The sequence below is a fragment of the Coffea arabica genome, chromosome 1e, assembly GCF_036785885.1.
Source record: "Coffea arabica cultivar ET-39 chromosome 1e, Coffea Arabica ET-39 HiFi, whole genome shotgun sequence".
Lineage (NCBI taxonomy): Eukaryota > Viridiplantae > Streptophyta > Magnoliopsida > Gentianales > Rubiaceae > Coffea > Coffea arabica.
The window spans coordinates 31888651-31905966 of NC_092311.1; the positions used below are offsets into that span (position 1 = coordinate 31888651).

At 34.4% G+C, this 17316-nt stretch overlaps 1 protein-coding gene across 2 annotated transcripts; it reads right to left on the reverse strand.

The window, feature by feature from the left end:
* Window positions 1–894: 894 nt before the first annotated feature.
* Window positions 895–12380, reverse strand: LOC113701809 (NAD(H) kinase 1-like). Of its 2 annotated transcripts, XM_072054157.1 has the most exons (12): window positions 12119–12380; window positions 10351–10498; window positions 10141–10260; window positions 8987–9183; window positions 8537–8650; window positions 8258–8352; window positions 6997–7103; window positions 5462–5535; window positions 3020–3098; window positions 2717–2839; window positions 2532–2611; window positions 895–1481 (listed from the first exon to the last, which is right to left on the reverse strand). In XM_072054157.1, the coding sequence occupies exons 1-12, from the start codon at window positions 12149–12151 to the stop codon at window positions 1170–1172; spliced, it is 1482 nt and encodes a 493-aa protein (XP_071910258.1). In that variant the 5' UTR covers window positions 12152–12380; the 3' UTR covers window positions 895–1169. The 2 variants fall into 2 exon arrangements, with proteins under 2 accessions (XP_071910258.1, XP_027078429.2); XM_027222628.2 differs by having other exon boundaries at window positions 2532–2839.
* Between the last annotated feature and the right edge of the window lie 4936 nt (window positions 12381–17316).

A 17316-nucleotide genomic window follows, 5' to 3' on the forward strand; every position in this document is an offset into this window, starting at 1 on the left:
TAAGAACCCAAAAACATTGTGCATTAGAAAATATGAAAGCGCCACCTCCCCCCCCCCCCAAAAAAAAACCCATTTTAGAATGGAGTTTTACCATGACATTAATTAATTAATTCATGAGAAAGAGTAAATTAAACGAAGTATAAATCTAAAATTGCAAATAAGTAAGAGTTGATGCAAATGTCACACAATACATAGTGCTCCAAAAATCGAACTTAACTTTTTTGGAAATTAGAATCTTTTCATTGCAGGTCGAGGGCATTCCCGAGTTCGACTCTTGAAATGTTCTCTTTTTCACTCTTCTTGTAAGGTTTGGAAATTGGAATAAAACAACAAAAAGGCATGTAAAATATAAAAGGAAAAACACAAAAATATGAATAGATGCACATTACGAATTTCCAAGGTGTCAGATTATGTGCATCTAAAGACAGATATGTGACTGCTAATTAGTATACACAACCTATAAAGGTCGAACCAAAAAAACTTGACCGTGCAACCCGCAACTCATAACCAGATTGGCTTTTTCACCCTCCATTCTAATTTTTTACTCATTATACCCTAAACATGCAAATTTATCCGACTTTGATCCTTTTGTTATTTGAGAAAATCCGTGGAATTTACTTGCGTCTGCACCATATACTATTAATTAGCATGTCAAATTTCACTTTACATGTTATGACTGTCGGAGCAATTTTGTGTAGCATTTCGGACCTAGGCAAACATGCATTGAGACAAAGATATCACTGCTAGAGATACTCCATGACCTCCCCCCCCCCCCCCAAAAAAAAACACAAAAGAAAAAAATACAAGAATCTCCTTAAAAAATGAGAAAAGAGAAGAAGGAAAGAAATTCATGGAGACAGAGAGAGAGAGAGAGAGGGAGAGAGAGCCTAACCGTGTACAAATGGAATAACTTTCCACGATGACATTTATTACAACATCATGCATCATGATACCGATAACAACAATATCCCAATCTAGCATGTAGTAGGATCATCTTATATGTGAAACTTGCAGTACTGATACATTTCTAATCATTCTACATTAAGCATAAACAAGTTCCAAATTGCCCCAAGAGAAAAACGGAGAGGAAGCTCTGCAATGCTTAACAGGATGATAGATGGTCCAAAACTAAATAACTACATACATTATCCGGTATCTCTTTATCCAGGTCATGCTGCATCCCGAGGACCGTCAAAAGACTGCGTCTTCCTCAAGTTCCAGTGGAGGCCATCATGGATACTGCGCAAAAAGTCACTTGTAGAGTCAACTTGACAAGCAGTTGGCACGGGCCAAGGTGCCATGCTGCAAACAAGAGCATCCCCAGCAGCCAAGCGTTTCCTGTCCTTGCCATCAAATGATGCCCAGGCATGACCTCTACTGTTGAAAGGCACTTGCACTCGAATTGTAACGTGCTCGGGCAGTATTAAAGGCCGAAAAGATAAAGAGTGTGGGCAAATTGGTGTAAACAGGATCCCTGGAACCTGCAGTTGGATGCAAAGATTCAGCCACATTATGGTGAATGGGGCACCATGCAAGATCTTAAGTTAAAAGACAGTTAAATTCACCAAAAAAAAACTTCTGACACTCCCATCACATTTCATTGAAAGCACAGTAATGCACATTTCCAATCAAATGACGATGCTTTTTCAGTCTCAATCAATCAGAGCTATGAATCCAGGAGATTGGCAGTGCTACTTTAATAAATATGGTTTGTAGCAATAGCAATAAGAAATAGTTCAACTTTCATAGATTACTGATCACCATCTGCGGACAATTTCAAAGCCCATGGGAGACATTTAAGCAAAAAAGTTATTAACAATCATGGACAATGCAAAGACAAGAAACTGACTGTTAGAAGAATTCAAGAAGATGACAGATTTCAGGAGTTTCTCACTGTTTCCTTTACTTTGATTTCTATATTAGTATTTGCATCTTCTTGCAGTAGAGTTCAGAATGTAGAGGGTTATTTTGGTATCTTGAGTAGCTGCTGAAACAAGTCAGTGGTGCAGGCACAATGAATGCTATTGAGTCAGCTAAGGAAAACAGAAAATAAGGTTGTGCAGGAGTAAAAGTTTTTGAAGTGTTAAAATCAAAAAGCCAGGTGGTTTAATCCTAAAGAAATTTAGATGCAAACAACCCAAAGAAAATTCGGTACAATTCCTACAAATATGACTTCCCTCCTTTCGCTTCCTCTAAAATTCCTACTGCTTCCTTCTCCGATCTCAGATTCTCAAAACTTCTGAATTCCAAATACCGAATTTTCCACAGATTTTCTTTGGTGCTGCAACAGATTAACTTTCCAACTGACAGTGCAACTTAACTACATTAATCCAGGTATTATTATCGTGAATACTAGTTCCACAAACCATTCTCTCATCTTCACCAAAGGAGGAGAACTCAAAAAACAATGTATTGCCTTCTATCCCTAATAATAATTGCATTTCCACCAGACATCAGAAATAGCAGTTGCTCTTTGAACAGACCAGTCAACAAAACAAATCTAAACAAAAGAAAGATATGCAAATGTATACCTGAGGATGAACCATTGAACCTCCCGCTGCCAGGGAATAAGCAGTACTTCCCGATGTTGTTGACAAAATTAAACCATCACCTTGTACGCAAGTGACAAATGAGTTATCACAGTAGCACTCCAGATTTGTGAGAAAAGAGGATATTCCACGATCTATTGTAACCTCATTCAGAACAAGAATTGGACCTTCATTTTCATATTCAGTTTTAGCTGCATCTCTGATAACATAGCACTGTAACCGATGTCTCAAGGTAATGCTGATGGGACCACGGAAAATTGAATTGAGACACTCTCGATAGTGTTCACTATCTGATTTTATTTAAGGCAACATGAAACAGCAGATATATACGGATAGGAACACAACCAAGCAGCAGAAAAGGAAAAACAAGGGGGCACCAAGAATTTTGTTCCAAATACAGCATTACAAATTCTTACGAAACAAGGCCAACCAAAAGAATAGGAAATGCATCAAGGAAGATGGAAGGATACAGAATGGAGTCATGAAGCCCAATGAACCAAGAGAAAATGGGACAATGGGTGGAACTGGACCTTTAAACATTGAAGCTGCCTGCAAAGTCAAAACACATGCTTATTAATTATGAAGAAATGAGCTGAGGTTCCAAATTGCAGCTACAGAAATGATGGTTTATAAACTTCAATTGCTTACTGGTATAACTTTTGCCTAAACAGAAGCAAATTTGTAATTTTGGCCAAAAAAAACCACCAATAAGTAGCCAGGGATTACTATATTCTAAACATTACATAAAAGACGGAAGAAATCAACGTGTTTAACGGTCATCTAAAAATGGGTGACTTGAGTAATCGGCACTGGTCAATGAACTAATCAGTAAATTTTTCATTCTGTAAACAATTTGCACAATTTTGCAAAATCAGTCAGAACAAAGGTTTTATGCAGTTCAAATGTTCGAGGAGATCCATAGTTTCACAATATTGTGGAACTTATTCTGCTTACACATTGCATTTAGATACAATTGCTTACATCCTATATAATTTATTTTCTAATTGACTCACACATTTGATAAAACAAGATAACACACCAGGAAAGTTTTCAGCTTTGACAAAATCTAAGAAAACAATTTCTGATGAAATTTGGTTAAACTTAATTTTAAAACTTGAATCAAGAATTCAACTATTTAACTGTAGTTCAAGCCATAAAGATCTTGACTGTATTAAAAGGTTTCACTTTGCACTGAATAACCAAATCGCAAAAATCAGGAGTTGTTCACTGACCTTTATCACCTATTGCTTTTATCAGAGTAGTTATATTCTTCTCAAGTCCTTAGTGATTTGGTACAATGAGCTCCTACATTGATTTGATTAGATATCTGTAGGTTTTACAGTCAGATCTTCAACTAAGAGGATACTTCTATTGTTTTGGGAAATTAGATATCTGTAGGTTTTACAGTCAGATCTTCAACTAAGAGGATACTTCTATTGTTTTGGATTTCCCAAGTAATTCATGTTAGTATAAACCATTAAGAACTCTTCAATGCGTCCTCAGCTGTACTTTTAAGCAGTCAAAGAAGCTAACAATGTTCTCTTCCATCAGAATACAGTTCATCTACTTGACCATTAACTTCAATAAAACAACAGTCAAGAAAAGAGAACCAAATATTTATGTTAATTTGCTTTTACTACACAGAAAATTGCTCCAAACAGAGCTCTCTCTCTCTCTCTCTCTCTCTCTCTGGGAGGGAGGATGGGTATGAGATTCTTGCAGTCACAAGCCTTACAATTATGTAGGCATGAAATGAGCCGTCTATACTTTATCACGTTGATATAAAATGAAAGGAATATGGCCCAATTGATGAATTAAAGTCGACTGCGGAAGTAAAATGCAACAAAGAATCTTAATCTATTTATAATTATTTCATGAATATAAGAGAAGAAACCTATGCAATGAGATCACATAAGTAGATCATTGGGTAAGCAAATTATCAGAAACAAGAAAATTTGGTTATGTAACGAAGCAGAAGCTTTATAATGAATCTCGATAGTAAGTTTGGGCAGAACATGGAGAAAGACAGGACCACAACTCAAAATATAAGCCAGCCCATACATTATTATTGATGTACCAAATGAAAAACAGGTATCAACTACCAGAGAAGCTATTATAAGCTTATGTTACATCCAGAGCCCGGGTTGGGTGAACCATGAATAAAACAAGAATTTGCGGACTTTGCTCGTATATGGCCAGCCCTTGAGCGATGAACACTAAACCCTAAACCTTAACTCCATATACCTTAAACACAATCCCTCTCATGCTACCATATTAAATAACCATGTAATATTCCATAAATGCATGATCTCAAAATCTATCTGCAGTTACAGGCTAAAGATTCTCATATTCTGAAGCATAAGATCAGGACAAAGAGATTTCACAACCTAGAAAGCATACCACCACAACTGGAGCTCACAGTGCTAGGTTTCACATTGACAATGGATTCCTTAGTCTTTTTCAGTTAGTTTCCAGTCAAGCTCTGCCATGTTGGGGTCTCTTCTAAAAGGCTTATGCTTAGTAATTTCTGTTATTCACCAAATTCAGCAAAAGAATAGCATCACTACTTTCAGCCAAAACGCAATCAAATCAGTGTCAAAATGAGCTTGGCATCACAGGCATCAGGCTGATTCATCAGCAAATAGAATTAAAATTCAACATACCTCCTACTTCATCCTCGCTACAAATTATGTAATAACTACATTGGGTCCTCATTCCCTACTTGATAGAGGAGGGGAGAAATGAAGAAAAATTGACCATGGATTAAAAACATTGGCTTATACAGGCCAGGATACAAGAAGTTCATGCTAAGTTCCAATCAGAAAGATGGAGTAAATCCAAACAAAAGAAATAGTTCAGTGCATTCAAGAAAATTTATGTGGCCCACTGGAAAAATGAAACAATGTACATACCCAAAGAACAGTTCCATCCCCGCCAAGAGTTACAATAAGGTCAACTTTCGTATGCAAGAGTAGAACTTCCTCATCTGCAGATCAATGAATTAAGAACAACCATTTCAATGTATTCAGATGCAACTGAGAAGAAAGAGAGAAAAAATCAAATAGTAGTCACATTCACATGATATAACATGGAGATGTATATCCACAGAGATACAAAATCTCTTTTTTCCTGTCAATACTCTAAAACCTTTATCATCTGGGTTTTTTAGAAGAAACAACCACCCCACAGACATCTATAACATTACAAACCAAGACCATGGAGACAATCGAATATGCAAAATGAAATGCAGTTACAATCCGACAATTCAACTCAGATTAAAAGGGGGGCCAACAGATTCCATTATGCTCAGAAAATTAGTGGGGAAGAAAATATTGTGGCATGTTTCCAGAAATTACTGTCATTTTATATAAATATTACCATATTATGATCAATTTTTATGCAAGCATTGTGAATAGTTTAAATCACCAAATTGCTTTCCTCTGTTGTTCCTTCCTTTTTACATACAAAAGGGGATAACTTTTCATTTATTAGCATATTGCATTTAAAAGCACTTGAAAAAGAACATGCATGACATGTTAGTATCTATCTATTCAACTGTCCAAGTAATTAGCAGTTCTGACAATGGAAAATTACATAAAAGTAAAAATTAAAAAACACATAGGGAACTTCGGATGTAACTGTTATGATCGCATGATTTTGCATCAGTGTAATAGAAATTATATCTTTAATATTGCTTCTTAAATCTAAAAGAAATGAGTAATTTGTCACCAGTCAGTGATTCAAGAACTGCTTGATGTCACTGTTCAAGCTGCTATTAGCAGCCATTACCCCCACCAAATCACTCACTGAAAAAATCATATCCCTAGAACAAGAACTGTTATTAACATTGCATGTACAATTTTTCATGGTTTTTAGGACTTGTGAAACATGGCAAATAAGGTAAATAGCCGGTCAAGATGCCAAATCATTTGTATGTTTTAGCCTATTCCAAAGGAAACTGGCATCACTCTTTAGAATCAAAGGTTAAGTTTCCAAAGCCACTGATACTTGCAATCAAATAGCATATGCCCTCCCTAATATAATAACAGTTGCTTATTTTGGAGGGCTTTGCATACCAAAATCTTCAGTTTCCGCGGTTCCCGTTTGAAACAAATTTCAGTTACACATTAAAAGATGGATACAGCAAATTATAATTGACCCACTTTGTGAAAAGGCAAAGAACTTGTGTGTCTCATCTCCATTTTAGAACAAAATTAAGAAATACTACTGTAAAACAGTGGGGAAATGATAGTATATTTGTATTTCGAGATTGAATAGAAATAGAGATGGAGGATGAATGTTGATTTCATATATAAGTGATAAAGAAGCAAATCAATTAAGCTCATGTCCAGGAGCTGGGATAGAAGGCTCAAATCAATTGAAATTCAAACAATTAGCCCTTGTTTCAAACCATTTTTCAGAAGTGGAAACAAGTGTAACAGCCTACCATCTTGCCAGGTTTGTACAAAATTGTAGTATGATGAGTCTGTTAAAAGTTCAGAGCGCACTCGTCGTTCCACAAAGATGTTAAGCTTTTTCTCCTCTTTCAACCATCTGTGGATAGATTGCAAAAATAAGTACTAATTCAGTCTATAACAAAAGAATGATTTATGTTTTTAGACTTGGTAGACTATAACGCCACAAAACATCGCATCTTTGAAGCAAATAGGAAAAAAAAATGGAGAGAATCCCACAAAGCACATTCAAACTTAAACAGCTAAAAACTGCTTATCCCTCAAAATTAGACAATTAAAAACTGTCATAGCTCTAGAGGTGATACTCTCGCACCCGGTGTGGGCCACTTGAGATTCACATAATTGTCTCCTTAATGTTCTTAGATAATATATTTATTAAAGCACTCCATGCAATAAAATAAGCAATAAATGCCTGTGAGTATCCTGCTACCCCTTCATCAAACAGAAAATATAGGCTATTGCCATTTGACCCTCTCAAAATTAAGCTCTAAGTTGTCCACTGTTGTGCCCCATTCATCAAATATGACAAAACTAGCCATGAGAACAGCATGTTTTAATAGTGGATGGATTGAATAGAGAAAATCTCAGTGTAGGGAGCATACGATGCATTGCACTGAAGTGTTATCTCCACATCATTCTATAAATGTTATGCATACAATTTTATTCATGACCCTGTGAACACTAGGTCATATTGAAAACACTAGACCAAGAGATGAAGAAATAACCAGAAGAACGAGTTTCAACAACTTGAAAAGTTCTCAGCTAGCATGATAGTTACACAATTCACCATGTGATTCTCCGTAGGCCTCTCATGAACATCCTTCCTAGAGGATGGAAAATATGACATTTATATGGAAGCTAGTTACTAGAGCAGGTTAACTCCATGAGGCTAGAAAAACAATCTTCAGCTTTCAGGAAGAATATACATAGTTCATTCTCTTAAATAAAGTTTAACTTCACCTCTTGATGCTAGTAATCAATATCAATTAAAATTGCTGCATGGATGAAGTCAATACCATAATATAAACAAAACTGAACAATAATGTGAAGAGTTGAAAGAAATGAAAAGGCACTCATTGAGCAGTGCTAAGTTTGTGTCACATAAGAATTCATCATCATGCATCATTTTCCATTTGATTTCCTATTTGAAAAGTCTACCACAAGTTGGGAAATGGAACTGAGCATCAACCCAAAAGAGAGAGACATCAATTCTAAGCTACATTAACATTCTACCTGACCATTTCTGAACAAAGGATTTGAACAGAAACTGAATTTGGTTTGGTCAGAATTAGCACAGTCCTTGGAGGAGATTCCCACTTCAAAGAAATCTGTTTTAAACAAGGTCTATTCAGATAGACAATCTACAAAGCCTACCTAAAGTTAAGTCCCAATATCAACTAAAAGAAATTTAATGAATGAAACATTAACACTGAAGAAGAGATACTAGTTACATCACACTGTCCTGACTAAAAAGATGATACCAGATACAGACTTTGTTAACAGTAGGAATACCTGTTTACTGCTGCGCTCTGCAGTTGTTATATTTCCCCTTTCAAAAGAGACAATATCATGTTTGTGCTGATCACTTTTATCACCTTTGCACCACCACGAGAGCTTAAATGATGCCTATTTCAGAAAACAAGTTGACCAAGTATAGGAGGTATTATCCAACCTGAAATACGCTGTCCAAGGAAAGCATAAAATAGGCAGACAATAGTTAATGCATTTAACTACAATTAACTTTTCACTTAATATGGGGTTCATTCAGCTATCACCATGAGATTATTCATTGAGAAATTGATGCCAAGAACAGCACTAATTACCTCTCACCGGCGGCAGCATTAACCATATAAAGAAAAAGGGAAACAAGTTTTTAAAAAAAAAAAAAAAAAAACACTGTGACAAGCATATGAAATTTAATAAGATCCAGTTATACAGCATTCAGCAAGACAGAAGAATTACCTTTCTCATAATCTTGCTCTGGACAGTGCTGCAATTTCTGTCAAGCTCGCCATCTCGAAGAACCTCATGAGAGCAAATACCATTTTTACCACAACACCTCAGAGATTCTTCAACAGCTTCATCACACTGCACAGATTGGTCTGCAAACTTATTTGCCCTCTTATCATCACACTCCCTATCATGCTCTTCCGGTAAAACTGTAAAGCAAGAATAATGGATATGATTAAAATGAAGAGTTAGCATTCTACATGGTGATAAGAAGTCGCCCCAAGTATACAAATGTTAAGTAAAGAGTACTACATTTAAGGAATGGCTTTCCAACAGAAACAACTGTTATCTGTGATAACTTAATTTCGGTTACAATAATGGATTTTTATAAGGAAAAACCATAATTATTTGAACTGATCATCATACTGCTATGTAGATGCTTTCTGCACAAGCAATAGATGAAGGAACCTAAGAGCATGATCTGTGACTTTTTCTTCATTTTCTTTGTATAGGTTTCTTTCTGTTACTCGCCATGGAAACCTTGGTGACATATCCAAAACCATGAAAATTTCAACAGCACAAAACCAAATATCGCACTACATATGTACGATAGAAGTGATGAGAGTTTGTTATATCCTCATGCTGAGCAATAATACAGGAAACTGAAAGAAGAGGACTAATCATGTTCTCGGCTGGTTGTTCAGGCAACGGTAATTGAACCATTTGCCATGGCTATATAATGCCCCATGGCAGGGATTTAATCTTATTGTGCCACTAAGAGCAGCTCTTGTACACCAAAGTCTTAAAGTACAAGTAATCTGATTTATTTTATTCCGAAAGCAACATTTTCCAATGCAATGGATTCCCATCTCACAATAAGCTGACTGAAGTTCCCAATCAAATTATTTCATGGCAAATTTGCAACCCTGAGCCTGCAACAGATGTGCTCTATGCACATTGCCAAGAAGATTCCAAGATTAAATGATCTTAAATATAAAATGCCTATGCGTGCTGGTATCCTAAAGGAACGAGTAGACTGGATGTTTCACCAGATGCCTGTAAGCTAAAAAAATGCCTTCAACCATAGAAGATATCCACAGAAATAATAACTGATGCAATACGAAAGCACATAAGACATATCAATAGGCTGCTTATAACTCAAAAACCTTCTTGCTCCAACTGTATATTGCGTTCCCTCTCCAATTCATATTTGCGCTTCCACTCAGCTGCCTCAGCTTGAGCAGTTGCCTTCCCTTCAGCAACTCGTCTCAATGCCTTTGCAACAGCTGAACAAATTGATAAGTTAAAAATTAGAATCAACTCACATCAAAAACAATTAGTTTCAATGATAAGTCATAGATTAGACTTCAATATACTTCTCAATGCCTCAGAAAACTCAAACAGATGGTCATCAATCCCTTGGTCAAGAGGTTGCTGAATCAATTCCTGTACTGCCTTTTCAGAACTAAGGAGAGAGAATGAATCATTAAAGCCATTCTCTTGTGGTGGGGAACTTGCATTTCCCTAATCAAACAAGGAAAATGTCAATATATAACGTATTCAAAGGTATGTGTAAATGATAAAGGAGCAATATTGCTATGGAAGGATGAGATCATAACCATGTTTAAGCAAAGAATACTGTTAAGCATATCTTAATAACTTCATGGTGCTAAATAGCAAAGCTACTGACAATTCTTGACAGTGCAATTGGGGATTTTAGTTGTATCGAATAAGTAAAACAATAAAGTACTCAAGCGTGTATGTCATTTAGTAATTCACATTCATAAGGGATTTTTCAGAAAGAAACCAAAAAAATATGCTAAAGAAAAATAAACTGTTCCAATGAAGAGTTAGAAGAGGGCAAAGAACCACTGGCACATAAAGTGCATGTGCAACAGTTAGAGCAAGAAAGAAGATGCCTGAGAAAGATCCTAGTTTTGCTTCCCAGGCCAAAAGAAGTGTAGACTTTTGTGGCCAAATTAATATTCAGACATCTTGGAATACTAACAAACAAAAAAAGATCCAGCATTTGATGCAGTAAACCCTTTTGAATTTCCACCCAAGTTGTGTTTCCACCCCCAATGATATAAATAGGCGTTTTCCCCATTTGACCTCGAGTCAACTAACATGAAAAGTAACTCCATCCATTTTGTCAATTTAATGAATAATGTATTGTTTTTCTACTACTTAAAATAATGAAGATGCACTTTGTCCACCTTTGTTCTTATTCTATAAAATCGCATCCAAATATAAACACAAATAATACTCGAATGTTCTTTGCTTTGAAACTTCCAGAATTCATTTTGGTCTAGAATGAAACAAATCTACCATTCATTTCTTGTACATCTTTTTGTACTTTATGTCAACTACCTAAATGGACAAATTTTATCCAAAGCCAGGGTAACCAGCTCCTCACGAACATAAACAATATGTTACTGGTTGTGATTTCATGACAAAAGATAAAACCAAAATCCAACGACCTTGTCGTCTTCTTCCTAAGTGCACCAGCAAGTTTTGAGATCATGCTAATCCATTAATACCCATACTATCTGAGTCTCATAAATGATTTTCACCATAGAAGTATATTCCTCAATGAATAATTTTTAAACCTTACTTAAAAAAGCCCCCCCCCCCCACCACAACCACAAAAACAAAAAAGCCATTCCCTCAACTTACAAGCAGTGAAGCTACTTCTCCCTCATAAAGATAAAACTAAGCAGGCACAAAAAAAAACCTTGAAGCATTAAGCATGCTTATATGTAATACCCTATTTAAGCACCTCATCATGCCTACCATAATTTGCAAAAGTGCAATTTGAGCAAACTTACTTAAAAGAGTACACAATCTCATCACACAACCCATAAAACTTGTCTAATTAGCATTAAGTACCATACATTTCCTCCTAAACAAACTCAATTATCCTAATCAAAACCAAATAAACGCAAATATTATGCACAGCTAAGCCACTTAATTTCACTCTCGCACAAGATACCACCAAACCACAACAAAACAGCAGCCCAAGACAAAAAGTTATTCAGCTTGCTAATCCCTAATTCACTGACAAGCAATCAACAAATTTAGCTTAATAAGCCCTGGCAATTAACACTTAAAACAGAGAAAAGTAAACAGAGAGACAGAACGCACGTTAGAGTCAAATTTGTTGCTCTTGGGAGACATTTTTCACTTGGTAAGAAATGATGAAATTGGAATCAGTACTGATTTCTCACTTCTGGGAAGAGAAGTGAATGAATTGAGAGGCAGCAGCAGGGTCAGAAACCATTTACTGGTTTATTGTCATCATCTACATTTGGGTTAGTTGATAATTCGGTGTACTATAAAGAAGTCAGCGAGATAGAGAGATGAGGGAGAATGGGAGACCTCTTTGGCTCTATTTTCGGGTTTAGAGGGAGAAAATGTGAAATTTATATAATTCTGGGTCTTCAGCCGGTGAGCCGGCTCAAACACCAGCTTAGTCGACTGTGTTTGAGCTGGCTCAAGTTAAACTCAATCAAGCTCTCGAGCAAAGTCCGAGTAATGATACTACGACCACAAAACTTCGTCGAGTTTAATTGAGGGGATCCAATTAATCTGTTTGCAAAAGTGTGTGCAATTCAGGAAGAGTAGAATAATAATGTTAGAGTTTTATAGTGAGTCCAGTCTATTTTTATTAATGTGTGTTAACTTCTAATCAAATAATGAGTTTTATTCAGATAAGAAATTATTTACCAATAAATGCTTTGTTTGATTAGTGCCAGAGTTTCTTTATGTAAAAGGGAAAATTATTTACTAGAAAGTATTGCAATTTAGGGTTGCGGTGATAGTTTTAAAACTTTCCTAATGGATCAACCATTGTTTTTTGTATGCTGAAATAAAAACACCTATGATTAATGTTTTTTATGATAAAAATGTCAATAATTGGTAAGACGTATTATTTGAGAAGTTTGTATTTTAGATTAATTATAGTTTGTACTTCCTAACTATTTAGCAGCTAGACTTTGCATCCAAACTTTCAATTTCAGCGATTAACTACTTTCAACTTTCAATTTTTGGCAATCCACTAAATTTTGGCTAGTAAAAGAAAAAAAAAATCTGAAGATTTCCTTTTCTTTAGTCCCGAAAATAGCCATTTTATCCACATAATAGGTGCACAAGCTTCACAAAAATTAGCTCATAAATAAAGGATTTTAAAGAGAGTTTTTCATTGTAAAATTTGGCCACAAGGTCAAAGACTTTGAAAACCTCGTCAACATATATCTATCCAACAACTAGCACCAAGACCCAACCTCATCCCTCTTGTTCCGATCCAGAGAAGATGCAATGACACCATCATTCATCACCCTTCCCCTCAAGATTCTGGCTACTTGCTCTAAAGAATAACTTCACACCCGCATCTCAGCTCCAAAGGAGCAAAACAAGCATGATGTAAAGTTCTTTTTATTAATAAAAGGGTTAATTCCACTTTGTCCCCCCAAACTTTGGACGATTATCCACTTAAGTCCCTAAATTTCAAAATGGGACACTTAAGTCCCTAAACTTATAAATACCTCCCACTTAAGGAAAATTGTTAACAAATCCTGAATGCCGTTGGTGGTCGAAGTGTCCCATTTTATAAGGGTTTAGGGATTTAAGTGTCCCATTTTATAAGTTCAGGGACTTAAGTGGGAGGTATTTATAAGTTTAGGGACTTAAGTGTCCCATTTTGAAGTTTAGAGACTTAAGTGGATAATCATCCAAAGTTTGGGGGGACAAAGTGGAATTAACCCTTAATAAAAAATGTAGTTTGGAGGAGTTTAAATCAAGATCTAAGAAATTGAAATAAAAAATTTTTAAAAAAAAGTTTCAGTTTTGCTATGGCAAACGACCATATAGGTGGGTTTAAATTTTTAAATTTAAATTAAAAAGAAATCAAAATATATGGTAGTGGTATAGCTTTTTTGGCGAGATTTAGATATGAAATATTTTTTGATTTCTTTTTTTCCTTGTTTTTGATATTTTTGGTTGTAATTTATCAATAAGTTGAATGATGGTGGTATGGCTTTTGAAGGTGGTGAGGCTTTGATATGGCATTTATTTATTTTTATAATTTTCCATTTTTTGATATTAATTTGCTTGATCTAATTAGTTTAAGGGTTAATATTGGTGGGGTTAAGAAGTCATCATGGTGGCTGTGATGGTGGTGTGGCTATTGAGGGTGGTGAATTTTGAGTATATGATGTTTGTTGAATTATTTTTTTTTTATGTGGTGTTCTAAGAGTGAAGAGAATTGGACATGAGTTTGTGTTTTGAATTTTTGTCTTTTGTCTTAATGAGTTTTTAGATACTCCTTTCATCTCAATTTTTTTATATTTCAGGAATCAATTTTTTTAAATAGTATTTTAATTGTGATGTTTGTGCTTTTCTATCTAATTTTACTTTTTAAAATTCAAATTTTAATTTGAATATAACATGCACATAATTTTAAGGATGGAAAAACTTTAGGAAAAGAGAGTGAACGAATTTTGACTTTTTTGACATAAAAATATTTTAAAATATCTCAAAATAAAAAGTATGATACCTTCAATCGGACAGATTAATTTAAAGTTTTTATTTTAAGAGATATCTATAGATTTTAGGAATTTGAGATAAAAAAAAATAGAGGGCATATACTGAAGTATAGTAAAAAATTCAGGGGCAAATGAGTATAATTACTCTTTTTTTCATGGGCTTTTAGCTTGATATATAAATTGTGCAAAAAAATTTAAAACTTTAAGGTAATTGATTGCTAAAATTGAAAGTTTGGAGTGCAACCTGATGAATGGTTGAGGGGCGCAAATTGCAATTAATCCTTTTTCTTTTGTGTTCGATGAAGCTCGAACACTCCAACTTGAATTTGAGCTTCAAAGTCGACCGAGATATTGGGCTGGATTGGTGGGGCCTACGGCAGAAGAAGACATGTGAGGAAGACTCGCTGCGAAACTATGACTTTGAAGACTCCAAGTTTGAAGGGATTTTATATGCAGGTGTGTGTCAGTACTTACATCACAAATTTCCTGGCGGCCCCGCCACTCAAGTCTGGTCAACTGCTACTTTCTTTTGGTAAAAAAAAAAAAAAAATCGATAGATTTGACTCTGATTACTGCCACGAATCTATATTATATATATGAAAATAATTCGAGAAATATATATGCATATTAAACATATCGGCTAATGGCTATTAGTGGAGACTGCCTAATTCCACTGAACAAATTTTCAACTTCTAACAGGGTTTTTTTTTTCAATGTAATCATACAATAGGTATATATACAAAAGCAAGGTTTTCAATCGGCTAATTTCTCTTTCGTAAGTGAATAGCAAATTGAGGAGAATTCATGTATCAATTGGTTACTTAGGTTTTTAACATTCAAATTTTCTCCTAACTGAAAATCACTCTCTCTCTTCTAACAACTTTTATTCCTTCATTTGAATTATTTTCATTCTAACAATATAAAGGCACTTAATTTAGTAAACATATATAGAGTACTTAAATACTAATATTTATAGTACATTTATACAATGATAGAAAATTACATTCACTTCAATGATTTGTTTAGTTAATTTTTATAAGAAAATTTCTTCATTTAATCAAAATATTAACATGGCTATTATTTCAAATAAAATAATTTTTTGAAATAGATTCACATCTAGATTGAATAATCTATTATCATGCCTGAACAGTAAAATTGTCACCCTTTGCAATATATGCAAGAGCTAAAATGTACTAGTAAGCTAGTCTAAAGTCAGTAGAAATTTGGTCAAAATTGACAAGAACAAATAGAATGAGTTCCACTAGTGGCAAAGAACAAAAAGTTAATTAAAGAATTATATGCCTTTTTGGTTAATATAAAGTAGCTCTTAAAGAAAGCTGGGGGGTTCATGCAAAGGTGAATAATCAAGTTGTTTTTTATTCTAATAGGAGTGGTAAAAGATAAAAGGCAAAAATAAATGTTGCTCCTACCGTAATGTATGAGCTCACACTTTAGATTCAATATTCAAAGATCTAATGTCCCAAATTATGCCACATCATTTCTCTAAGTGGTGTAGTACAATTTGTGCCATTGGATTTAGGGTTAAATGCAGAAAACCCCCATGAACTTTTTATAACTATTGCACAATACACCCCAAAGTATGTTTATAGGCACTTTGCACATAAACTCCATTGAAAAGTAACGAATCTTTACACACCATTTACTTTACAACTAAAATGACAATTGTATCTTTAAATGATAATTGAACAAACAAAAGCAGCCTTCATGTCCGGTAGGCCATTGTGTTGCGTGGAGTAGGATGTGATGGTCCATGAAGTATCTAAATAATTTTAGAATGTGATGTATGTGAAAAAAAAACTATTATTTGGAATATTATTTATATATCAATTATTTTTGGTACTTTTTTTTTTACTCTTTACATTGTTCCATTTTACATTTTTCTTATTCTTTTCTGTCTTGTATGACTAGTTATTTTAATTTTTTTACTATTGTTATTTGTATATTATTTTTAATGAATTTCAACTTATTCTCTTTTCATCTCCTTTTTATGTTCAATTATGAGTAGTAATAATAATTGCAAATATGTTAGCTATGTGCAAAGCATGTTTTGTATAATATTCAAATTATTTAGATACATCTAAAACAAAATGAGCTCATAATAAATCTAATTATTAACAGTAAAGTGACAAATAATAAGATTAAAATAAAAAAGAAAATATTAGTAGCGGTATATTATTGGTTAACGACATTTTTTTAGAAATTTTTTACTCATTTGAAAAGATAAAATTTTTGTACCTTTAGTTTTCTTTTTGGATAGCAAAATTATTTCGAATAATATTTTGTCAAGAAATTTTGTCAAGTGGAGATAGCCATTTATATTCGTTTGGAAGGAGGGCAACTATGTCAAGAAATTTTAACGGACAGAGCTTGCAAGACACGCGCTTTGTTTGACCGTGAAATATGTGAACGATAGTTTTCTTAGGGTGCAAAGTGCCTATAAACATATTTTGAGGTATATTGTGCAGTAGCTATAAAAGTTCATTTCTGCATCTAACCCTTAGATTTATGAAGATCATATTTATCTAAGTTTTGGCCTAATGTATGACATGGTAAGGAATAGAATAAGTAATGGTTTGCTACTAAACTTGCAAAGGTATGACTTACATGTGCCATTTAGGATACAAGCACCTCCAAAATACACGAAGTCTACCAGGACAAGAAAGTGTAATAAGAAACACAACCAATCATATTGTCTCCAATACCAAATAATTTGTCCCAATTGTTTGTTGGCCACGTAGAACGTGAGGCCAAAATGAAAACCAACAAAATATGAACCAA